General features: G+C 47.9%; 8 protein-coding genes across 8 annotated transcripts; 5 read left to right on the top strand and 3 right to left on the bottom strand.

Moving 5' to 3' along the window:
- Positions 1-28: 28 nt before the first annotated feature.
- On the top strand, positions 29-1,148 carry J7T55_006963 (uncharacterized protein; the record flags this gene model as incomplete). Its single annotated transcript, XM_053135107.1, has 3 exons — positions 29-85; positions 158-460; positions 522-1,148. 3 exons carry the CDS (start codon positions 29-31, stop codon positions 1,146-1,148), a joined length of 987 nt encoding a protein of 328 aa, XP_052987246.1.
- A 1,316-nt stretch (positions 1,149-2,464) lies between these two features.
- On the top strand, positions 2,465-3,580 carry J7T55_006962 (alcohol dehydrogenase; the record flags this gene model as incomplete). Its single annotated transcript, XM_053135106.1, has 1 exon — positions 2,465-3,580. One exon carries the CDS (start codon positions 2,465-2,467, stop codon positions 3,578-3,580), a length of 1,116 nt encoding a protein of 371 aa, XP_052987245.1.
- Positions 3,581-11,012: 7,432 nt separating this feature from the next.
- Positions 11,013-11,690, bottom strand: J7T55_006960 (uncharacterized protein; the record flags this gene model as incomplete). The annotated part of the gene is made up of 4 exons (XM_053135104.1): positions 11,013-11,174; positions 11,287-11,441; positions 11,551-11,569; positions 11,619-11,690. The coding sequence occupies 4 exons, from the start codon at positions 11,688-11,690 to the stop codon at positions 11,013-11,015; spliced, it is 408 nt and encodes a 135-aa protein (XP_052987244.1).
- A 610-nt stretch (positions 11,691-12,300) lies between these two features.
- J7T55_006959 (uncharacterized protein) lies at positions 12,301-14,577 on the top strand (the record flags this gene model as incomplete). The annotated part of the gene is made up of 6 exons (XM_053135103.1): positions 12,301-12,416; positions 12,476-12,615; positions 12,747-13,350; positions 13,409-13,554; positions 13,615-13,892; positions 14,011-14,577. The coding sequence occupies 6 exons, from the start codon at positions 12,301-12,303 to the stop codon at positions 14,575-14,577; spliced, it is 1,851 nt and encodes a 616-aa protein (XP_052987243.1).
- A 1,217-nt stretch (positions 14,578-15,794) lies between these two features.
- On the bottom strand, positions 15,795-19,481 carry J7T55_006958 (uncharacterized protein; the record flags this gene model as incomplete). Its single annotated transcript, XM_053135102.1, has 7 exons — positions 15,795-17,268; positions 17,362-17,488; positions 17,545-17,585; positions 18,024-18,051; positions 18,107-18,202; positions 18,255-19,133; positions 19,283-19,481. The coding sequence occupies 7 exons, from the start codon at positions 19,479-19,481 to the stop codon at positions 15,795-15,797; spliced, it is 2,844 nt and encodes a 947-aa protein (XP_052987242.1).
- Positions 19,482-20,234: 753 nt separating this feature from the next.
- On the top strand, positions 20,235-20,507 carry J7T55_006957 (uncharacterized protein; the record flags this gene model as incomplete). Its single annotated transcript, XM_053135101.1, has 1 exon — positions 20,235-20,507. The coding sequence occupies one exon, from the start codon at positions 20,235-20,237 to the stop codon at positions 20,505-20,507; it is 273 nt and encodes a 90-aa protein (XP_052987241.1).
- Positions 20,508-21,816: 1,309 nt separating this feature from the next.
- On the bottom strand, positions 21,817-23,037 carry J7T55_006956 (uncharacterized protein; the record flags this gene model as incomplete). Its single annotated transcript, XM_053135100.1, has 1 exon — positions 21,817-23,037. One exon carries the CDS (start codon positions 23,035-23,037, stop codon positions 21,817-21,819), a length of 1,221 nt encoding a protein of 406 aa, XP_052987240.1.
- Positions 23,038-23,614: 577 nt separating this feature from the next.
- Positions 23,615-24,055, top strand: J7T55_006955 (uncharacterized protein; the record flags this gene model as incomplete). Its single annotated transcript, XM_053135099.1, has 2 exons — positions 23,615-23,968; positions 24,044-24,055. 2 exons carry the CDS (start codon positions 23,615-23,617, stop codon positions 24,053-24,055), a joined length of 366 nt encoding a protein of 121 aa, XP_052987239.1.
- Positions 24,056-24,334: the final 279 nt, after the last annotated feature.

The raw sequence follows: 24,334 nt of genomic DNA, 5'->3' as shown, positions 1-24,334 counted from the left end.
TCATCGATCACCCCGACTTTTGCACAACATGACCAGCTCTCTCGACCAGCTCAAGGCCACCGGCACCACCGTCGTGTGTGACTCTGTTCGTTATCCCAAAACAATTAACCCCCCCCCCCCCATTTTTTCCCTCCAAACATTCTAACACTGTCCCCAGGGCGATTTTGCTTCCATTGCAAAGTACAAGCCTCAGGATGCCACCACAAACCTCACCATCATCCTCTCTGCCTCCAAGAAGCCTGAATCTGCTAAACTCATCGACAATGCTATTGCATACGCAAAGACGCAGAAGGCCAGCCAGGACCTTGACTCACAGGTCGATGCTGCCCTTGACTGTCTCTTGGTTGAGTTCGGCAAGGAGATCCTCAAAGTCATCCCGGGCAAGGTCTCCACTGAGATTGATGCTCGCTTCTCCTTCGATACCAAGGCCAGTGTCGACAAGGCCCTACATATTATCAAGGTTAATTGCCTCCCCAACTGAACAGTAGATCTATAGAGGCTAAAATCGCTACCCTCGGCAGCTGTACGAGGAGCAAGGTATTCCCAAAGAGCGCATTCTAATTAAAATCGCCTCTACATGGGAGGGCATTAAGGCCGCCGAGATCCTTCAACGCGATCACGGCATTAATACTAACCTGACTATGCTCTTCTCCCTACCCCAGGCCATTGCCGCTGCAGAGGCTGACGTTTTCCTAATCTCCCCTTTCGTTGGCCGTATCCTCGATTGGTACAAGGGTAACACCAAAAAGGAGTATACGAAGGAGAACGACCCTGGTGTTGAGTCTGTTAAAACTATCTTCAACTACTATAAAAAGTTTGGCTACAAGACCGTTGTTATGGGTGCGTCCTTCCGTAATACCGGCGAGATTACAGAGTTGGCCGGCTGCGACTACCTGACCATTGTCTCCGGTTTGCTCGAGAGTCTGCACAACTCCAATGAGCCCGTCCCCAAGAAGCTGGACGCCTCTACCGCCAGCTCGCTTGAGATCGAGAGGAAGAGCTACCTCTCCGATGAGTCTCTTTTCCGCTTCGACCTCAACGAGAACAAGATGGCCGTGGAGAAGTTGCGTGATGGTATCAGTGGGTTCGCTGCGGATGCCGAAGCCCTCAAGGAAATACTGAAGAGCAAAATCCAAGCGCAGAGTTGAATGCAGAGGGATGATGCCATTGTTTTCGGATGCGGACTGAATAAATCTGGTTTCCAAAGACTTTGTTTTGAGAAGCTCATCAACGTTTTGGATAGCCCTAACAAACTAAAAAAGGCAGTAGATCTATTCATTTACATCGCAACAGGCTGTTTGTCGTACTATGAGGCTGAAGAGTACACATGCAGTACCTCAACGGTCCGACCAGTGTCTCAGCCTCGCAGCCCTCCTGAGAGGGGCCGGACGTGAACAGAGTGGAAAATAGATCGAACAATACAACTTGTTGATAGACTACTATGCTACTAAAATTATGTGTTCAAGGCGAAGTCTCAAAAGTTTCAAGGTTGGGCAGTAGGTGGAGTCACCAAGGTCAATCATAACAGACATATACGTGTGAGGCAAAAGGTTTAGTAGTACCTTTAAACACAGCCTGAGTTCAATGATTACGACTTTCAATGGTCGCTAGCACTACCCCATGAATAGGAATTGTGGGAAGTTCTGCTGCGAGAGATCTTCGATATTTAACTCAGCCTTAGTCATATGTCGCCGCCGGGATGTTCCATATGTGACTGCATGTCGTCGAATCAAAATCGACCTCGATATTGCGAGGGGGGCCCCAAGACCACGGTGCAGGAACTTTATCCGCGCCGGAAGATTGATATAGGGTGTCTTGTTCAACCATGAGAGACGCGCAGACATCTTCTTTGTACTCAACGTCTGTCCAGTCGAAAGTGATCGACAAACCGCACGAATTAGGGTCATGAAGACCCGCTCTACCAATCAATAGGTGCTAGAATGAGGACGGAACCACGATATCCGCCCTATATATGATATTGGATCCAGAAACGGTGGGTGCGTGAACATTGGAGGTGACGCCACCCACAAGCAGTACTTTAGCGCTAGCGGACGACTCGCTACCATCAGGGTTATCACCGGGCTATCTCCGGACTCAAAGCACTTCGTATTGGCCGCCGCCTCCGATTTTACAAACTCACCCAATACTACCCTGAGGGAACTCTCCGCCTCTTGACTTCCTCCGTCTCCAATTTCTAAGTGGTTAAGTGCCCAACGCTACAAGGACCACAGCGTAGCAAATGCGTCTCACTTCCTTGTTCCCATGCATTGCTCGCTTGCACTGGTGACGAATCAGCCTTTCCAATCTCCAACCCGCCAACATGTGCCATGGATTGGAGATGAATACTTTTTACAGATAAGGACTGCTCCATCATCTCCGCAATATGGTATTCCACCTACATTGCAAAGTTAATTGACCGATATATTTACCTCGTAACTTTTCTGCATGCTATTTCGAACACAAAATGCGTGCTCAAGTTCTTGAAGCATTCAACACCCCTTATGTCCTCAAAGACATCCCGAAGCCAGCCAGTCCTACAGGCCAAGATATCTTGGTCCAAGTTCAGGCAGCCTCGTACTGCCATACAGATGCAGTGTTCGCCTCAGGCGCAATGTGGCAGGATCTGCCACGTGTTGGGTCCCATGAGTTTGCCGGTATCATCGTTGCCGAAGGTCCTGACGTCTCAAAGGACCTTGGACTCAAGATCGGCCTTGCTGTCGGTGTGCCAGGTCGTGCATTTCACCCCTGTGGTGAATGCTACGAATGCCGAAGTAATGATGGTGACCCGCCCAAGTATGGAGTCTACTGCACAAAAGCCGGCAATCTCGGCCTGTCGAGAGACGGCGGATTCCAAGAATTCTGCATCGTCGACTCACGCCAAGTTGCGCCCATCCCCAAAGGTATGACAGCTGTTGATAGTGCTCCCCTGATGTGTGCTGGCTTGACTATTTGGAATGCACTTGAAGCCGGCCGTGTGGAACTAAAGAAAGGAGGGGGAAATGGTCGGACCATTGCCATCTCTGGAGCCGGTGGTGGTCTGGGACACCTCGGCGTGCAATTTGCTGTCAAGCTCGGCTGCGATGTTGTCGCCATCGATGCCAGCGACTCGGCTCTGGCTTTTCTAAAGCAGGTTGTCGACTCACTTGGCTCGCTATCGTCCAAGGTCACCATCATCGATGCTCGCATACAAGCAGCGGAGGATGTCCGCATTCAAGTTTGTGGGCAGCCTGAGAACAATCTGCCCGGAGAAAAGGGTGTTGACGCTCTTCTCATTCTCCCCGAGGCTCAACAGGCGCTTACTTACGGCATGAAACTGATCAAGGACCACGGTATCTGCGTCACCGTCTCTTTCCCCAAGGAGGGCTTCGTCATTCAGCCTCGCGATCTCGTCTTCCGCCACATTGACATGAGGGGAGTTCTCGTAGGTCGCAACCGTCAGCTGAGAGCTATGCTGAATTTTGCCGCCGAGGCAAATGTGCGTGCCGTCGTCACTATTTACAGGTTGGAAGATCTCAATCAGCTTGTAGATGACACACATCACGGTGCAACAGGCAAGCTTGTGGTTGATATGTCAAAGTGAATCTGGTTCATTTCACATGAGGGATTCGGGCTAGCAGATTCTACATAAAGCATGCAGATTATACGATCAATACAAGTTGCTTGATCTTGTTTCATATTCAACATACAGGTGATTAGTATAATCAAGATATACTCTATGCACCTTGACTCAGGAGAATAATGCTTAAGTAAACCAGAAATATAAGTTTTACTCGTTTTCAAAAGCTTTTCTGAGCTGGTGGTGGTGTGATTTATGAAACGGTCCAAGCTGCTGCATTTGTGCCAACATAAGGGTCGGCTCTCCATGCACATTGGGCATCCGAGCAGCATCAGAAGGCAAAGCAGAGACGGTTTTGGTGTCGTAGGCATCAAATCCGTCGGTATACCCACGACATCCCTTTTCAAATTTTTCAAGCAACTTCTGAAGTTGGAAATGACTCCTTAGCTCTTAGGCGGCAGTGCTTTCAGACCACAGTACGAGGAAATTGCCATTCTCTACCTGGGCTGGCAAGCGTTGTACTAGAAAGCAGTCGTATGCACCATCGAAACGGTAAAGCGAGTACTATCATCTCGTGCAATAGCAGTGACGGTAATGATTTAGCAGTAAACCTTCTTCTATTTTCGGCAATACGTCTAACCGAGGCCGGGGATATATAAAGACGATGACACTAGTCATTTTATTCAGGGATACTTTATCATACTTTATAAAAACACGTTGTCGTCATATGTTGACCTGTACTCCCGCCAACGCACAGTGTACCTTTCAAAGCCTGTTCTCTTTTCTAATTGTACGCAAATGATAATCATATTCTGTTCTCTAGTGCATGGAGCCTATTGATGTATCAGACCAGAACATGCTGCCTTTACATACAACTGCTGACACCATGACGATATTGAGGTCGCTCCAGGATCATAGCCAGGAGAAGTGATCGAATAGGAAGTGAACAGAAACACGAATCTAAGCAGCATAAAAGTTGAATGATCAACTTAAGATAGTCCTCCGCTAGCACAAAACTTCCAAATTCTTGATAAGAAATCCCACACACGTGATTTCCCATGCCCAGAGTTGGCACTGTGAGCATTACCCGGAGATATGTTTAGACACAATTATGCGGATCGGGGTTGCCACTAGGAGAGTTGTAACAGTAACCATCGGTACCGCCGGCGTTGAGATTACAGCAGTATAACCCGGCGCAACACCGGATCGCAGTTTTATCACAATAGTCCATGTGGTTTCCCTGGCACTAGTTTCGAAGTCAATATCACGCATTGTCCCAGAGGTCAAGAAATGCATACATACTCTTTTCTCCAAATTCGTGAACGTCTCGAAAGCAGAGGCTGCTGCCGCAGTAGTGAGCAAAACAATAGGGAGAAAGCGCCTAATTCAGTTAGAACACTAATGTCTATACACCTTCGAAGGAGACTTCATTTACATGTTGACCGATTGAGATACAGTTGAAGATGTATAGTTCGACAGATTGGACTCTTGAAGAGGTTGGTTGACGGGTATAGATTGACGGATATAAAAGAGAGTTGGGCACGGGTATTTATATCAATTTACCTACCTCGGCATCATATTGTGTTCTACCATCCCTATACTACCCTTCAAAAGTGATTGAGTACTTGATTACTACCTCCTGTAGCTGTCTTGCTCTCCAGCAAATGCAGCTCAAAATGTAATCAGGGACATCCAATGATGATAGGATGATCAAGTCCTCATCCCCTAATCCCCCAATCCACAATTCCCACAATCCTATAATCCCGTGTTCCTGTATTCCCTTGATCCTCTAATCCCTAAATCCTTTAACCGTCTAATCTTACAACCCTATTCTAGCATCTTAGTGTTAGGTACGTTGTCTGACTGAGAAAGAGATACAGGAACAAGTTTTATTTGTTAGTAAAGCTAGCACGGCTAGATCTGGCTAACCTATAGCAAAAAATCGGTATCATACTTGTCTTCCACCTATTGGAGCGTTCCAGTCAACTTTTCAAACATGTTTTATACTGACAGTTGATATGTCTCGTTAAATTGGCTCTAATAGACGCACAGGATATTTCTCGCGGCGATGATATTCGATAACTTTGCAGTTGCTGCGTTTAATTCTGATAGCCCATGGAACCTACAGAAGAGTGCGTATATTTCTCTAGGGGCAATGCGACGCGTTGGCCGAGCGAGATCTTTTAGTGTCAAGATACCTATCTAGCTGTTTTTCAAGGTTAGAGGGTTTGTAAAGAAGTCAGCTAGTGCAAGAGAAATATAAAAAGAAATAAATCTGAATAGTTATGATAAGTCTTATATAAACTCTAACTCACATGTGCAGTCTAAGTTGTTGCAAGATAATGCCTCTATGTGACATTTACAGGACTGGATGAATGTTACTGAAAAGCTCATCTCACCCTTATTCTAGCAGATTATCTACATCTGCAACATGGCAAGCAATGACAACTTGCCAAGATGGCCGAAAATTTTGGTGCAGTCGACTCAAGCAGTGAGACATTTACTCTTAGGTCCTCATTCTAGGTCACACCTTTTGGTCCTTGTCACAGCGACGGGCAGGAGGACCAGCTTTCAGTGAAGAATATTCAACCTCATGACATCTTTTGACATTTCACGGCCCTCTCTAGGTGAAAACTTGAGTACTCATAGGAATTTTGCTTGTATGTGTTTTTTCTCGCCATACTTGATGATTTGACAAGACAAGGAGTATCAAGCCCTGTCTCATAGCTCCTAACTCCCAGTGCGGTGTCAATGCAACATCTTATAGCTCGTCATGTTCATGCGCAATTTCTACGCCTGCCAGAGAAATCTCTGCGTCATTGGCTTTCTCTTCGATTGAAATCAAAGCTCCGTACCTGCCGTTCTGCGAGATGAACGTGACAAGGTCGTCAATTGAGCGGTCGCCCTCGTACCTGACTGGAGCATTCTTGGAGCTGGCAGGGTAAAACATCAACATCGGATATCCTTTCGGTATTCCGTCCGGGACATCGTTGGTAGTTCCATCGATCTTGGCAATGGTGATATTGTTGCTGAAGTTTGAGGCGGCATACTCGGAGCCGAGAATGTCGTAGTTCGGAGCTAATCTCTTCGAGTGGCCACACCAGGGGGCATAAATCATGACGAGAACATCCTTCTCATTGTTGACAACTACCTCTTGGAAGCTGTGACCGACAACGACGGTAACAGGACCGTCCTGCGTCTCTGGGATAGGGTCCGACGTGATGCTAGGCGCGAGACCACCGCTGGTGAAGTCCCGCACGAAATCAGCAATACTCTCTCTTGTGATCTCCTTGCTCTGGTCGAACGGATACTTCTTGTTTGTCTCCAGATCTAATATTGCAAATGCAGGGAATTTGTCCTCCTGCATGTTCAGGTCACTGGCACTATCGCGATACTCTATGGCGTCAATGATCCCCAAGTGGAGCTGTTCTTTGTGTGTCTCGGCGACAGGTCGCAGGAGCTCTGCAAGGCGCCAACGCTCCTCAGCAGTCTCGCCGAAGATCCAGCCGATTGGAAGCCCGGACTCTCGATATAGTGCAAAGGTGTCTGAGTTGATTTCCCCCACCAGCGGTACTATGGCATTCGACGCAAACTGCTTGATGCGTTCACTCTCAATGGGTTGCGTGAGCACCGCATCATCTCCCTCACCATTGTGCTGATAGAGAACAACGGAAGGTAGGGTGAGCTGATTCGCTTTGTTGCTGTCTACATCGTCGATTACTTGAAGTCCACAGCGGAATCTGTGGCGCAGCTCTGCTGCAGCACTGCGAAATGCTACTTTGCTAGCCGTATCATCGGCGGCCACATATGCGATGAGTACGTTGTCGTCGGAAGACTTGAACTCGGTAATGTTGTCCGCGACAAGGCTGGAAACAACGGGTAGGGATTGCCTGATCATAAAAGAGACGATGCTGAGACGTAGTTAGCTGCATAGTACGCATAGCTTTAAAGCCTGGCCCATCTGGATTGCTCACCCCTCAGAATTGCGGGAACCAGTATAGGGAGTACTGTTTTCCGGACCTTGCAAAATCTGCAAGTCAGGATATGATCTGATACCGTAATCTTTGCACAGCTCCTCCTCTTTATTGCAGTCTACTTTTGCGAGCTGGATGTTCTTCTCTTCCAGGGCGGCGGCAGCCGCCTCATATTCTGGGGCAAGAGCCTTGCAGTATTGACACCAGGGAGCATAAACTAAAAGGCAGATAGGTTCAGTGCCTGACGCATAGGAGTATCTTGGGGCTCTCTGTAATGACGAAGCACCTTACAATTTACCAAAATTAAGTCATTGAACAACGCAAAGTCCTTCAAGGTTGCGTTTGTCAGTTCTGTGACGTCCGGGGCGACGATGTCCTGGGCTTTGGCCACGATTGCCAAGGTTGCCAGAATGCCACTGAGAATACGATTCCGGTGCATCTCGGCGCCTTGTGTGATAGAAGTATTGTGGAGGATAGAAGGGATGAAGAAGAGCTTGCAGTGAATCGGCCCAGCAAAGTGCGGTTGGAGTTGCTGAATGGAGAAAAAAATGAAATGCTCTGCACAATATTCAGTAATTACATTGTCAGCAGTCTTTGTGAACAGAATGATTTCTAGTCCGCACTATAGCTCCCCACTACATCCACATTTTGGATGAAAGCCGGTAGAGTATTAGGGAATACAGGGCTTAAACGACTCGTAACTAGTAGAGACTTAAGGCATAAGAGGACTAAGGAATTGAAGGATTAAGGGATTAGGGGATTAGAGGATTAGAGGATACAAGGAGTGAAGGATTCGGAGATAAACGGACTATCACAATCATATACATGCGCATAGTAAGCGTACCTGATTACACAGCCTGTCATCCATAGTATTTAGCATGTCACTGCGCCGCAGTGGCTTCATCTCACCTATTTCTGACAATAATCTCTATACGTCCTGTATAAGCACAGCAAGATATGATTGAATGGGCTTCCTCATTGAGGGTAAAAGCTATTGTCTTTAGGATAGAATTTGTTGCACAATACTTGTTTACGCCTGTCCTTGTTTGCAAGTGTGAAAGGGTTGGCTTGGATGGTAAGCTCCAAGATACATTGTTTTAGATAGTTTGAAGCTGCTTCATTTTTAATCTATATAGATCTTATACCTATATCTTCCTTGCTGCAATTTGACTTGTAGAATCGTTGTGATTGTCTCCTTGCAACTTATCAGATAGAGCCGGCACAACCAGAATCCACACAACTTACATCTAGTCCCGCCAGGATGTACTACATATTAAAGCGAATTCAATGCGTACAACAACAAAATGCGTGGTACTGACTTACTACCAGCCTCAGAATCTCACAAAACCGGCTCGCATCACGCTATTTACGTTCAAGGAAAGACAAACTTATGAAGACATGGGAAATAGCATTGAAAAGTCTGTCTTCAGAGTTTTCCATGCCGAGCCAAGCGTTCCTTGACATGGACTGAGAATCCGTACTGCTCCTCCCCGGTTGCGCAGCCTTAACGACAGTTGCCCATATCAGGATTGCCACTAGGAGAGTTGACGCAGTGGCCATCTGTACCCCCGATGGTTGCACCACAACAATACAATCCACTGCAGCATGTAATAGCGGCATGGTCACAATAGTCGCCGTTGTTCCCTTGGCACTACTCTTGGAGTCAGGATGAAGAATTCTGATAAGGAGATTCAATACATACTCTCTTTTCAATGTTGGTGAATTGATAGCTTGGGGTGGCGGCACCGGCCGCAATAGCGGCAAACATGATGACGGAGAGCAATTGCCTTCCAACTTGTCAGCACATTCGAGCACAAGTTTGGAAAAGGGTGACCCTCCTTACATGTTGATATGTGTTGAAAACTGACGTATACAAGTTAACTTAAATCTTTGGACTGTGAGGACTGTGAGGACTGTGGTATTAATGAGAGGTTGAGAACCGAGCATTTGTATATACTTATATATCAGCCCAATGATCACCCCGTTAAAAGAAAATAATGTTCCTCCGCGGGAAAAGGGGGTCATAGAGAGGCTTGCTCATCCTCTAATCCCTTAGTCCCCGAGTCCTCCAGTCTGTCATCGCCTCATTGCCTCATTGCCTCAATCCATCAATCCCTCAATCCCTCAATCCCTCATTCCCTTAATCACCTAATCCTCTTATCCCCTCATCCCTCATCCCTAATCCCTTAATCCCTTAATCCTCTAACATTTTAATCTTCTAATTCTGCAATCCGCTGTGTATCTCTATTATCCTGACTTTTAAGCCTATCAGCCATCCTTTGCTTACAAAGAATATCAGGCCTAGAGATATATAAAGTACGATATGTATCTGTTATAAAACTTAACTTTAGTAAATCTCGAGCACTATCCTACAACCTGTGCGTATATACCAGACATCTCAATTAAGATCCAAGATGCAAGTCACTTCTACACTCTCTCTGGTCTCTCTTTTAAATTCGATGCTGATAAAAAACCGTATATAGGAAATTCCTTACCGCACTCACGGTTGCTGTCTTTAGCATGGGGGCAGCTGCTTTGCCCAAACCTGATGCGTCATGGGCCGTTGAGAAAAGGGTATATATTCATTTACACCAATACACACTCACACCAGCTAACTGAATCTTGGTAGTGCCAAGGAAACAATAACGATGCATGTGATCATGGGGCCATCAGATGCTGTGCTGGGCTTTACTGCTGTAAATACGATCCAATCGCGGTTATGGGCTATTGTGTCAATAGCCCGAGTGGGAATCCGGACCCTGGACACTGCGGGTAAGAAGGTTTTATCACATTTACTTTCTTGGCCAGGTGTGCTTTTTAGTGGGGTTTGGATGAGTTCGATTAGCTAAAGAGTGAGGATATAATTACCTGAATGGATATGACTACCTGAATGGTCTGAAACTTAATGCTGGCACACATCTTGAAAGAAGCAAGTAAAGTGGACTGTGACGCCAGAGGGTCCACATCGAACTCAGCCTTCTGCCCTTTGACGAGAGCACGGCGACTCGACCTAATATTTGAGAGATCCTTGCGAATGGCAACCATCTCCTCCTTGAGATTCGACACTGTACAACTCTATGACGCTCGCAGTTTCAGAGGTAGCTGCAAAAGGAACAAGGTGGTCCAGATCCCATTCGGTCTGGGAGAAATTGTACCCATACTCCACAAGGGCCTCTACATCTTGGTAGCTGCCCGCATTATAAGGCATGACCATATGAGGCAGGAGCCTTTGGCCCAACTACTCAGCGAATATTTCCTGATAAAATTTGGTCGCCTTGTCGTAGGAATTGGTGGTCACGATAACTCTAGCGACTCCAGACAATAGACATTGTACAATACTCGCGCCAAACGACCGCTGACTAGCACCAGTAACAAGGACGATCTTTCCCTGAAAGCCAAATTCTGTGGAGGTAATCTCATTCTGAAGGGTGGAGCGTCCTTAGTTGTTTGCCGTTGTTTTTCATTTTCAATGTCGTGTCGCATCACCATTCACCTTCCAACAGAGCCCTGACTGATCGATCGAATGCAACTTTCTTGGCCGGCTTCTTCAGAGCGATAGACACGGTAGCAGCAACATTTGCCTTGGCTTGGACACGTACGTATTCAATGGAGGTCGCAGAGACCAGCGTGGGGACCAGCCTCTGCTAGGGTTTGACACCTGGCTGGCTGGGTGACTGGAGCCTCGCTTGCTGCAAGTTCAGGGGCCGGGGTTGCCGCTTTCTTTTCAGGCGTGCTTGGAGCATTTAGCACCTTCACCTGCTCAAGATAGTACACATCATCGCGATTTCTCTTCAGAGGCAGAAACTCGGGCGACAGAGAATTTGCGGTATTGTAGGGACGGTACACGAGATCCCGTGTCCGCTTCACCATGGTCGTCAGCGTCTCCGCCGGGCTGAAGATGGAGGCACCAACTTATTTGTATGTCTCACGCAGCTCGTATACAAACATTCACCCAGTCTCTACCGTCCTTCGTGTCCTAAAGCTTGAGAGCATCAGATATTGTGTCTCGGTCTATCTCACCGGCGAACAGAACTGGTGTCTAGCGGCGGTTATTAGTCGTCCAAGTCAGTGTGCAGAGACCCACGTACGCTAGAAGCTCGATAATCATAGTATGACACAACATCCTGCCTTCGGGGTAGGCATGAGTTCGAGTTCGTCATGGCTGAGCCGTTAGCAGGCGGCGGTGAAAAGTGCAATTAAGCTCGAATATATGACCTACTTTCCGAGAGAGGATATCATGAATGTCAGGAAATTACACCGTCTGTATCGCTCATCTAAGTACATTGGAAGACATTAGGAATAGATTTGCAATTACTGTCTCGTTCTCCAGTCTCATTGCACTCTTCAGCGTGCCACTCGGGATGCACCTTTGCCAATTGGAAGCGATTCGGTCCCAACGACATTAGCACGTCTTCGGCAAAGTGTTGACTTGGTACGGACTGGCTTCATGAGGATCTCGACGCAGTCTGAACGCGCGGAGACCTATGCCACCAGCTATCCAGTGGCACCTGTATCTAGGAATCCAAAACCTTCAAGCTCATTGAAGTGAATGGCGGTCCATGGTATATTATTTCTAAGCTCATCTTCAAAAGCTGGGCTGCGTCGTCCCCGAGGCCCCCTCGGCTTTCGGTCCGTTCTCATGCGGGTGAACATTTGTCCGCCGAAGCAGGTCTTAGCTTTGACTTTTGGCCGAGCCGCGCTTGATCTCTTTCTTGGCTCTTCGTGCTGTCCCGAGCCGGCAAGTCTTCAAGTCGCCGAAGCCGCAACAACATGTCCGCAGAGAACGAGTCAACTCCAACGATACGAGATGAGGTCATTGTCTCCGGATCAAAATTCACTCAATCGCCGAGCGACGAACTCCTTCTGCAGGTCGAACTCGGCGTAGGGTAACAGCGTAAGTAGTGTGAGACCTCTCTGGGTGTCCGAGATCTCCAATGACTGATAGCTTCGGAGTTGCCGACGATGCCACCTTCGAAAGGTCCGATGCAGCGGTGGGAGCCCTTGCAATGGCTGCCATCGCGCCAACAAAGCAGAGGAATGTATCTATGCAACGGCTAGGCGTCGTTCGACTAAGGTCAGCCGACAGTAAGTCTTTCAAGCCCTGGGCATAGCCTTGTTTGCATATACTAAAGACCTAAGGCATGGACGCACACTCGAATCTGAAGACCAAGATGTTAGCAGGCTTGAAGATTCACGGACAGCTGCGGATTTGATAGAGCCTTCCGTACGAACTGTCCGAGCTGAAAGTCGCGGACCACCTGAGCCTCTGATTAGAGAGCCTGCTTCCATGCGAGCGCCTTGGTTCGTCAACATGAACGTGCCACATACCCCAATCCTGGTCGCTGAATCTTCTGATTCTGCTTTTGCAACCCGCCTCCGACAGGTTGCATCAAATGTCCAGCAGAACCATCTCCCTCGTGTGGACTTCGTGAGCGATGACACTATCTTGACTCTATCGGACGCCGACTGCACCTGGCCCAGTCCAGCGCGCGCACGATTTTTGTTAGACACTACACTTAAACGTCTAGGCCGCAGCTATCACATTCTGCTGCGCAGTGCTGTATTCGATGAGCTTGAGCAGCATATTCGAAGCCCAAACTCCACCAGCCTTTTGACCAGGAGTAGACTTTGGGCTGCCTTTGCGATTGGGGAGCTTTATGCGACGAGGATGTCCGTGTCAAGTGATACCTTTCCCGGGCTCAACTACTTCGCGAAAGCCACGAAGATACTTCAAATCATCCCTGAAAGGCCATTGATCGGCATGATCGAGGTCAAGTTACTCCTCGCAAGTGCAAAGATTCATCAGACTCCCCATGAAGGGTGAACTCGCTAATAATTTTCTCACATAGTCATTTTATTCTCTCTGTTTGAACCGAAGGCACTCGGCTTATACTCTTGCTGGCTTGGCGATACAACTTGCCATTGTCATGGGGCTGCATCTCAAAGTTCCGCCAGCGATCTTGCCCGACTTGGCCGCTCGAGAGCACAGAAACCGTGTATGGTGGACTGCTTACACTTTTGACCGTATGTGGTCAGCAATGTTAGGTTTCCCGCCTGCTATCTCTGATAGCGAAATCAAAGTAGATCTGCCATCCAATCCACACGAGCAGATTGACACGGCAGACTTCCCGGGTCGTTCTTATTTCGTAGCTAGAATCACCCTCGCGAAGCTGACGTCCCGGACAATGAACTCAATCTATGGATATGATTCTCAAGCAAAGTCTCTGTCGGAGAGGGTGCAGGCTGCTTTCAGGGATTTACGGACTTGGATGAACGAGCTCCCAGAGTCCCTTAAGGTTGATACCGCGGTTCAATCCAAAGGCGATCCCAGAGCGTGCTCTTTGCAGTTGCTGTTCAATCAGGTAATGTTTTGCGCATCAGTTTTGCTTTCGTAGAATAACTAACTCATTAGTCCTCAAGTTACTTATACTCGCCACACGCCCAATTCTGCTGCACGTATTGAGAACCCGCCTATTACAGCCACAGACCGCGCCAGACATACCCGAATCCGCCTTGGCGCTGTCTGAGGCCTGCGTGACTTGTGCTCGTCACTCGTATAGTCTCCTGACTGAGAATTGGACTAACGGGTCCCTGATGGTATTCGACTATTTCGATACGCAATACATGTTCTCCACTGCTACAATCCTGGCGATCTCGGTTCTCTGGGAGAGGAACGCATGTTCAATGGATAGAGATCGACTGGAATGCACTGCGCAGCTTCTCCTACAACTAAAGCTCAATGGCGATCTTGCAGCAGCCGAATTCCATCAGCACGTTAACGCAATAATGCCTTTGTTGGAAGCAGTGGACTCAGATTCCAGAAATCGAGACGGGCTTCAAAAAATGACAGATGCCATAGGCGACTCGTCATTTGGGATGAGCCTTGCCCAAGGTTACTCGGAGGGAAGAGCCGGAACAGAACTCACGCTCACTGAGCCATTATTCCAAGACCTCTTGGCACAACCAGCGACAGATCTTCAATTCATTGATGAAGCAAACTTCATGGACGTCGATCCGAGTCTTTACTGGTCAACCACGGGAATTTAAAGCTCTCGGCATGAAGGGAGACTTCAGAGGATTGAGAATTAGCATCGTACAGACCAACAGATCTGCACAATGAGTGTTTCTCCTAACTCGATTGGTCGTCGACGACTGAGCCACTCATTAACCCTGAGTTCAAGACGAGAGAATCAATTTCGCGCTTGCAGAATGATCGATAACGGCTTGACGGCGCGCAAGCCTGAGTCGATGTCAGAATCTACTCTTACTTCCCCTAGAACTGCTGGTAGCGACTCAAGTTTTTAAGCCTCCCTTCCTCATGAGCGGACATCTGAAGTCCAGCTTTTCCGCTCACGTTGATGACCGTTGAAGGAAGCCACAAAAACATCAGGTACTTGTAAATAGATTTGATTATAGAGAATTCGACAGGTTGAGTGGGACGAATCCAGACCAGATGTTCGAAAACCAGAGTCGAGTCTGTGTGATTCAGCGGGTATCACCTTTGTATCGTAAATCCAGCTGCACCAAGATACCGTGGCGGCAAGACGATTCATATTAATATTCTGCATAGACTACAAACCAGCAACAGGATACAATGAAGGGCTTTCTTGCTGTGCTATCTGCTGTTAACGGTCTCATGACTCACTATACTATCGCCGAGGTTGACCCGGTACTTGAGCTCCGGTCTAACGGGTTGAGTGCAATAGCTAAACGGGGTGATGTGCCTGGTCCTGGCGAGTGCAGTGTCTCTCACGTCCTAATCGTTTTCCGAAACTCAATGTACTGACATTATTTAGGCCCATATCAACATGCAGGCACAGACATGATTAAAATTGTAGCACCATACACTTCTAACTTCTTTGTGTGAGCCACCTTGCGGTATCACCTTTGCGCATTACGGATGTTAAGGGCTGCATACAAGGTCCTTGAATTGTTTGTTGTGCACTAAGTTCTGTACATGGATCTTGTAGGGGCAAGCACTGTGAGGATGGCGAGATGGGAGATGCATATGATCAAGACTTGGGCGACAACGATTGGTACACACTTCTAAAAGGTGCTATAAGTCTCAACGTTGCGACAACAAATAGACTGCTGTGACGACCTCAAGTTACAAGACTTGCTACGGCCCTTCTACATAGTATATGTAGTTGACCAGGGTGTATAAAGGGTCTATATGATAGCTCCAGTCATTGATCTTATAGTTTTAACATGAATTCCGTTACTAGTTGAACACTGAGGTCCTTGATCATTGTTGCCCACTCATCTCAGCCCTGTTTCCATTCTCCGGCCTCCACCCGTCTACATAGTTCAAGCAGGGTCCGTGCTCCAAACTCGAAGTCATCCACAGAGAGATAGACCTGCCCACTGATCCTGGTCCAAAATGCTCCAGCGTAGAACTTAGTAGTTATGTACGTCTCATACTGCTCTGCCGTCTTTCCTCGGATCCACTTGGCGATCACTGCTCCATCTGCTTCCTGCACATCGAGCTGAGCAATGCTCAGAGGCAGCCTCACATTTGTGAAGCAGCATTGCTGGAAGGAGTGGGAAGAGCCACCGAGGACCTCAGTTCCTAATATCTCCGCCATTCGTTGGCCCCCTGCTTTTGCAATTCTCTCACAGTACGTGCGCACCCTCTCTTCTCCACCGCATACCTCATGTCGCCACTTCAACGCCGTTGGAACGCATAAGAAGGGAGTATTATCAGTCGTCGACACTTTGACGAACAGACGGACAAAGTAGTCGGACGGCTCCATAACCTCCCGAGTGTTTGGTTTTTCGTAACCCACGGAGGTGGGGAATGTGGTCCGGATGAGATGATGATTCGCGAAGGGAACATAGAGAATGGCACAACCACGGGGCACCATGAGCCATCTGCATTGATTGTCAGTGGCAGACTTTCCAAAGAGCACGGCAAGCGTCTTGACGGACTTGTAGCAATTACTTATCATGAAGTCTGGTTTTAAACCACCAAGGTGTGTCAGATCGATGTGGCCAATCCCGTGGGCACCATCAACGAAGCTCAGGATGCCAAGCTTCTTGCACGACTTCACCAATGCTTCCCAGGGAAATCGTACCCCGGGAAACGTCACCACAGTATCAAACATTGCCAATTTCACAGACTTTCCCATTGCCTGAGTGGACCTGATTGTATCCTCAAACTTTTTCAAAATTTCACCGTCTTCAATTGGATATGTGAGATCGACGCTGCACAGCTGAATGCGTGCCGTCTCTGCAACCGATTGCAGTGTCTTCAGACAAGCTTCGTAAATAGTGTTGAAGTACACCACAACATGGCCTTCCTTGAAATTGATATTCCTCAAGACGGTATTGACGCCAGTCGTAGCATTTGGAATGAAGACTACCTCGTCCATATCGGCACCTAGCAAGGGAGCTATTGCAGTGCGGGCTGTCTGGAGGAGCTTTGGATACGTATATCGAAGGAATGTGTCAGGCCTAGCCTCGGTTTCGAGCTGCAGCTGCCGTTGGTATTCCGCAACAGCTTTTGGGAAGGCCCCAAAAGACCCATGATTGAGTGGTCTGTAACCCTGGGCGAAAGAAAAATGAGCTTGGCGAAGTGCGGTTCCAGTTCCCGAGGTGAAATGGGCTTCCGAAATCGAGGCCTTTGCCATTGAGTCCATGATAGTAGAATGAATCCTGAGAGTTTTCCAGAACAAGGCTCCCAGCCTGGGAGGGATGAATGGCACGAAGAGGGAGGTCTGGTGAGATGTGTTCCTGGCCCTGTGACGAGTTTGCAAGAACAGCCGCAAAGGCAAGAGCACACCCAAACTTATCTTTGTAGGATAGAGTCACATATTCGTGGGACTGACTCACAGCGCATGGCGCTTGTCACCAACATACACGCTTGTCGAATTCGGGATGATGCGGCGCGTAGAGAGACCGGGGGGCCGGCCCACCGTATCTCTGCTACCTTCAGCTGCAGCGCACCGAAGCCATCGACCTGTTATTGTATGCTTTGCTGAAAATCGAATGTCTCATATTTGTCATTGAGCGTACTTTCCCGGTTGTAAAATTGCACCGACAGCATACAGTGCGTGCTGTGGTTCAAAATCGTTGTGCGTGTCAACCAGAGGTCCCTCTGATCAGCTCACAACTATCCCCCCAGGTGCCAGATAGAAAGGAGACACATAACTATTCCGCCTAATGCCGCACATAGCAACCTTATATTTTCTCCGGAAAAGTAGTTGGCACAGATTCCGACGACATTAATCCCGACAAGATCTTATCCAACGGAAATGATCTTTTTGCCTTTGGTCAATCCTGGTGGACATAATTTCTACACTCTTCACATCGCACATTATTCATGACTTCTCCGGGGTTTGGTTTTTGGCATAATGAAGAAAGATTCAATTCCTGAGACACAATCGAGGGTCATAATCGATACAAAATTGAAAAGCAATCACTCCAGTGCCTATTCAACATCGATTACGACTTTTAGGGCACCATGCTTAGATGCGTCACCAAATGTCTCATACGCCGCTTCCATCTCGCTGAGCTTGAAGCCTGAGTCTCTAATTAGTCAAATTATTTTGAAAAGTGCAAAGTAATTGAGACTCACGGTGAGTAATGAGTTGTGCCGGCTGCAGTTTGCCAGACTGAACAAGCTTCAACAGCATGGGAGTCGTCGTTGTATCAACGAGTCTGGTTGTGATCGCTGGAAATTTTGTCAACTTGGAACAATGAATTTGACCTCGAAAAAGACTCACAGATGTTCTTGTCCCAGAGATTCTGAAGGTGCAGATCCACCTTTGTTCCATGGACGCCGACATTAGCAAGCACGCCACCGGGAGCCAGCAACTCCTGACAAAGGTCAAACGTGGCCGGAATGCCAACAGCCTCGATGACGGTATCGCAGCCCTTGCCCTCAGTCTTTCCCCTGATACTGGCAACAGCATCCCCCGAGCTGAGGACTGCGTCCGTGGCGCCGAATTTCTTGGCCACCTCGAGCCTGTTGGGGTCAGTATCGATGGCGATGATCTGAGACGGCGAGTACATCTGTGCCGTGATGATAGCCGCCAGACCAACCGGGCCGGCGCCCACAACCGCAACGGTCGCCCCGGGCTGCACCTTGCCACAGAGGACGCCGCACTCGAGACCGGTGGGGAAGATATCGCTCAGCATCACCAAAGAAGCCTCGTCAGCACCGTCCGGAATTGGGTGCAGACTTGACTCGGCGTGCGGGACGCGCACATATTCGGCCTGCGTGCCGTCGATGAGGTTGCCGAGTATCCACCCTCCCGTCGTGCAGTGGCTGTACATACCCCTGCGGCAGTACTCGCACGTGGCGCAGCTGGAGATGGCCGAGATGAGGACCATGTCGCCCTTCTTGTAACGATTAATGGAATCGCCGGTCTCATGGACGATGCCTACGCCTTCGTGGCCGAGAATTCGGCCCGGTTGGCAGGTCGGGACATGGCCCTTGCGGATGTGCAAGTCGGTGCCACAAATAGTGGTTTTGAGGACTTTGATGATGGCGTCCGAGGGGGCCGAAATCGATGGGATCGGCTTATCTTGCAGGGAGACGGAATTATTGCCGTCGTAGACGAGTGCCTTCATCGTGGAGAGATTGCTAGGGTTATAGGGCTCTTTGCGCTTGAGATCCGGTGATCGTGAGGGAAAGATGTGGAATGGTGGGCGCAAGAATCGATTTTGAGGTGCGCAGTTGACATAAGAAAAGAGGGGGGCAGTGGTGTACCAGCCATGTCACCTGATGTTTTGACATATGGGTACTCACCAAATCTGGTAAACCGGAAAAGCGGTACCTCGCATAGACCACCAAACATCACGGATTCCGTTTGTAGAAGGCTCTTGCTGTCCCACGAGTAGCCAGAGTCGGCCCACATAGGCATGTCAGTTGGCCCACCCACCACGAGGTACAGTGCGGGGTGCGTAAGCGGGGAAGGTTTCAAGGATGAGAAGAAAGAGGTTTGCATGTGGTACAGTAAACATTTGATTCACAAATTGGAGTGTATCTTCCTTTAATCCAGATTAGCAGACTGTGGCGCGTGTGTCTCTCTATATTATTCTACCGTGGTTGTGTGTAGTATGCACAAGCTTGATGTCGGATGTCCACTTCTTGGCCACAATATCTCTGGGACGGATAAGCAACAGAACAAGGGGGGTGGCAGGATAATCACCCGTAAGATAATCTCTCTCAGGATACTCTCTCTCGTGACCACCTCCCATAAGATACCCTCCCTAGTAATAACCTCTTGGAGTACTTTTCTATTGTGACAACTTCTATACGGGAAAGTATGTGAAGCCACACGAGGGCGCTGAAATGATGTGTTGTGATTTTTGAGAGTGTGACGGTGTTGGTCCAATAGTATATGTGAAGTCTTCCTCCTTCTGCAGACATCTGAAGCCCAGCTCCTCATTGTGCTACCAGTACGGTGGCAAAGGCCGCTTCCAGAGACAATGCCCTTTGACTCTCGCTTCAAATGAGAATTAGACAATCTGCGTACGATCGCTTCTGGAAGGTGGTACAATGCCAAACTCGCCAATTCTGAAAGTGGTAAAATTCAGAACTCCTCTGAACTATGCAGCTCGCAAGGCAACAGAACCGATGCTAATGAGAACGCTATCGGATTTCGATGCAGACGCCGAGGCGTGTGGTGTGGATGGTATAACGCCCCTTCTGTATGCGGCACGTGGGAGAAGCACAACACACGCCACACTCATACTAGATGAAGTACGGCGCAAACATAGATGTGACATCAAAGACTGAGCAGACTCTTGTAACATCAGCCATCGAGTACAATAATCACGCTGTCTTGAAGTTGCTGCTGACACGGTGGTTCGAGTACAACGAGTGCCCGAGACTCGAGGGGTCGAACTTGCCTGAGATAATGACTCAGTACGCCGATACTCGAACAATGCAAATACTGGCAGCCACAGAGCACTTTTTTGCCCGGAAAGATGACTCATATGTTATTTTCCGATATTCTTGGGTCATGTAGGCCCGGGTTGACACTTCAAGCAAACTATTTGCCGCCTTCGAATAACTGGTCTCCGTGCTGGAGAGCCTTAACAAGACTCCGGGCGACATTGAAAGCATGTTGGAATATTCTAGACAAAACCTCGTTACTAATACGGAGTGTCCTAATTCCTATGGGATCCACTCTCTATTAGGGATAACAAATATTTACAGGCTGGCTTCCGCCCATCCTCCATAGTCATTAGATACCTAATAGACTAAGCATTCTCAGGATCACTAGAGTATTTACTAAGAAAGCAGAATTGAATCTGTGCTGCTTGGCCACTTTGACGCCATGAAAATATCAGACGACGAGTTGGATTACGATCTTCTGTTTTTGAAGACATGGAAGAATATTTATATGTGCTATTCGTCTAAGATAGTCTCTGAACGGGATTTTGACATGCCATAATTAATCTCACAGCTGATTGGTTGGAATCCTCACGACCGATTCGTCCTTGGCCCTTGTCTGGATGCTGAATAGACTGCCAGGTGTTGTGGCCTCCCAGCAGGAATACCAAGACGAATAGCTCCCAGGGCTCCGAAGGGGCTTTCCACCTGGTTTTCATTAGAAGACCACAGTTCGATCCACTCCGGTCGGGATATTAGAGGAGTGGACGACGGTGTAAGATAATATTAATAATAACAAATCGTTCTCAGCAGCTATAGAACAAACGTTTTAAACAAATAACATGCATTTCATTGTAATGCCTGATTTACGCCTGGTAGAATTTCCACTTTGGAGGAATAATGAGCAGTGGCGATCGAACAGATTGAAGCTATACTTTATGCTATGATATATTTAGTTTAATTATATAAGAAATGTTAAGAAAATAGTATCTTGAAATTTATTATTCTCCCTTTGATAAATGCTACGATTGAAATTATGGAAAGAAAAGAATCGCCTATATTGAAAAGTCCTGCTTAAGATACTGCACCTCTTTCAGAGCACCCCTTTTTTCAGCGATAAACATTCCTAATGGATAACATTATGCTCACAAACTTGCTCCTCCACATTTTCTTCCTGCTCCTCTGGGCAACTTGCTCTTGCCTAACGGTTTGCGTTCCCCATATTCTTCGGTGGTCTTTTCTCATAGTCTCCCAGTCGCTTTTTCTTTTTTCTTCATTCTCAAACGCCTCTTCCCGCTGATTCTCATCCAAGGCTGCTATCCCGTCGCGTATCTGATCTCTTCTCGCTAACTCTCTTTCAATCATCATCTCACTAAACGCATAGGGAGAGTTCACTAAAATCACGTGTAAGTAATGGAATCTGGGGGTTCGAAACCTGGTGGTCACTCACGGTCTGCCAGGTACTCTTCCTCGAGGATATTCAGCGCGCTACTATGTTTGCCAATGAGATGAACGCCACAGAAGTGAACAATATCTTCCGTCAAGTCGATATCGATAAATGAATCCGAGCAATTGGAGAATACGCCCAAGTCGAAAAGATAATCCTTGCCCAGGACTACGTCTGCGCAGAGATCTTCGAGTACGTAGAAGTCGCATAGGATTGCCTTGTCGCCAACAGCCCACGATAGGTTCCGTACAACACCACTGGTTATACAGACACTTCCATCTGCTAGTTCAACCTCGAGCAAGTTGTCCACGTTGTCGTCAATCGAGAGACCCATGCTCCGAGCGTAGGAGCCCGACATACACATAAGATCCGAACCAGTGTCTGGAATCGCTAACGCCATTTCGCCATTCAAATATCCCGTGAGACGTTGTATTTGTTTGCCAATGAGCCTTAGTCGCGGCCTTTCTGAGAGTGAAAGCTTGCATTTGACTCGGTGCATGAACTTCGTCAATGTTTTAGTCAAATTGAGAAAATGATTCCCCAGCACAATGTCGTGAATGCAGCCCGGTAGAATCCAGCAATTCAATGAGTGCTGCTCGTCTTCTCCGGCAAACATCCACGGGACCTGAACCATACCGGGTGATTGTGATGGCTTGTTGTTTGCAAGGTAGAACGTTTTTCGCGTGTTGGGTGTCAGACTAAGGCTTAGGTTCGACGCCATCTCGGGTGATATGAAGCACGCGCCTGCGCCGCTGTCAGGGAATGCTTCTACAGGTAGACTGGCCACACTTCCATCGATATAATATTTGTTGGAAGCAACTGAGTAATCTCGAAGCCTTTCATGGCGAGTTTTTCCAATGCGAAATGGTGATTGCGCTAACAGACTCTGGCTTAGCCAGAGGATCCGCTCTTTCCTATGGCTAGTCATGAGAGGTAGCTCGAATGTTTTCTCATCGTCATCAACCTCGTTGCCATGGAACCACTCCGGAGGAAACAGCTTGTCGGTCCATCGGAGCCCTGGGAGGGTCCAGTCTTCAGGCAGAGAACGTTCATCAGGACGAGGAAGTTGTTCCGTCTTGATACCTTCATGGTGCTCAGTGGTCAACGTGACTGCTCGAAGACGAACACATTCCTCTGAAGCAATTGCGAGGATCGAGCTGTTCTTAATGGGAAGTGCACCGTCTCCGTTGGCGTTCTCACCGCCTTCAACGTCCATTTTTCTATTCAAGCTCTTCACACATTCTAACCAAGGATTCCTAAAGTCCGGCTCGGCTATGGGCATCAAGTTGTTTCTTGATAGAGTGGATTGTAGTGAACATAAAGTTGTGTAGAAAATTATGCCTTAAGATGCAAAGAATACACTATAATCCGAATTAAAAGGAAAGAAAACCAAGAACGTTCTGTAATGGTGTACCCGGATAATTACGTAGGTGTTTAGGTGATATTTAACTGGAACAATTAATCCCGCCGATAGGTGAGGGGCTGGGCTGTGCAACCACAACCAAGAAAACTATCTTCCAATGATTTCTTGACATGAGCTGTGTAACAACGCCACTACGGGCCACCTCAGAGTCGGCTTCCCTTAGACCCAATCGTCATCATTGCTGCCTGCTGATGTCTCACAAAATGTTGGTAATCGCTTCTGTTTCATTTCAGATCGTTTCAGCATGCATTAAGCATCGCCTTGACATGGGCAGTTCTTGTACTTTTCGGCGTACTTGTGCTTTCAAGCAAAGTGTTCCGCTCTAGATACACTGGACTGCTCTTACCTCTTAGAAACTATTAACAACAAGATGAGCTCTTCAAATATACAAACGAATTCGTTGTCGGAGCGCGGTGCACGACCGCACCCTGGCCCTGCGACCAACCGCAGAACGGGATATGCGAACGTAGCGAGGTGGATGGCTCTTGATACCGATAGCGAGACCCACATCTACCGCAAGTTCGACGAGCTTGCTGTCCGGAATCTCTTGTACTATCAATCAGAGTTGCTAACGTTGATGGCACAACTTGATGCTCTTGACGAGACAGACGCGAATACCGATGACATGGATCTCAGGGACGCTGCAATGACATGGGAAACACTGGAAAGTCGACTTGCTTCGAACGACGATGGAGCAAAGTCACGCATGAATCTTATAAGAAGAGTTCGTGAGAAGCTTAAGGAGTATCGTAAGTGTCGGCGTTTGTGATTTCAGTCTAATGTGCTGACCGCAACCCAGATGAAGCATTGATCCTTCACAGCGAAATCACTAAATTGCAGAGGCCTAATAAGCGAGTTTTAAATACATTCCTTATGTGGTTCAAGCACCCAGTTCCAGTTCTTGGAGGGCGAGCAAAAACTTTCTTGGATCATCCCAACGACCTGGTTGCTCTCAACACAGTTTCAGAGCCTGACTATATGTCACAGTATCTCATGCGACACTGGCCTGCTCAGGTTCGTGATTTTCAAATAGATTCTGAGTTGATTATTGCTAATTGAATTCAGAAAGAATTGTTAAGAAACGGGTCTC

This window comes from Diaporthe amygdali (genome assembly GCF_026229845.1).
Source record: "Diaporthe amygdali strain CAA958 chromosome Unknown NODE_51_length_283962_cov_64_506962, whole genome shotgun sequence".
NCBI classification, from domain to species: Eukaryota; Fungi; Ascomycota; class Sordariomycetes; order Diaporthales; family Diaporthaceae; genus Diaporthe; species Diaporthe amygdali.
The sequence above is the reverse complement of the archived record's forward strand: the minus strand, read 5'-3'. Positions and strand labels throughout refer to the sequence as shown.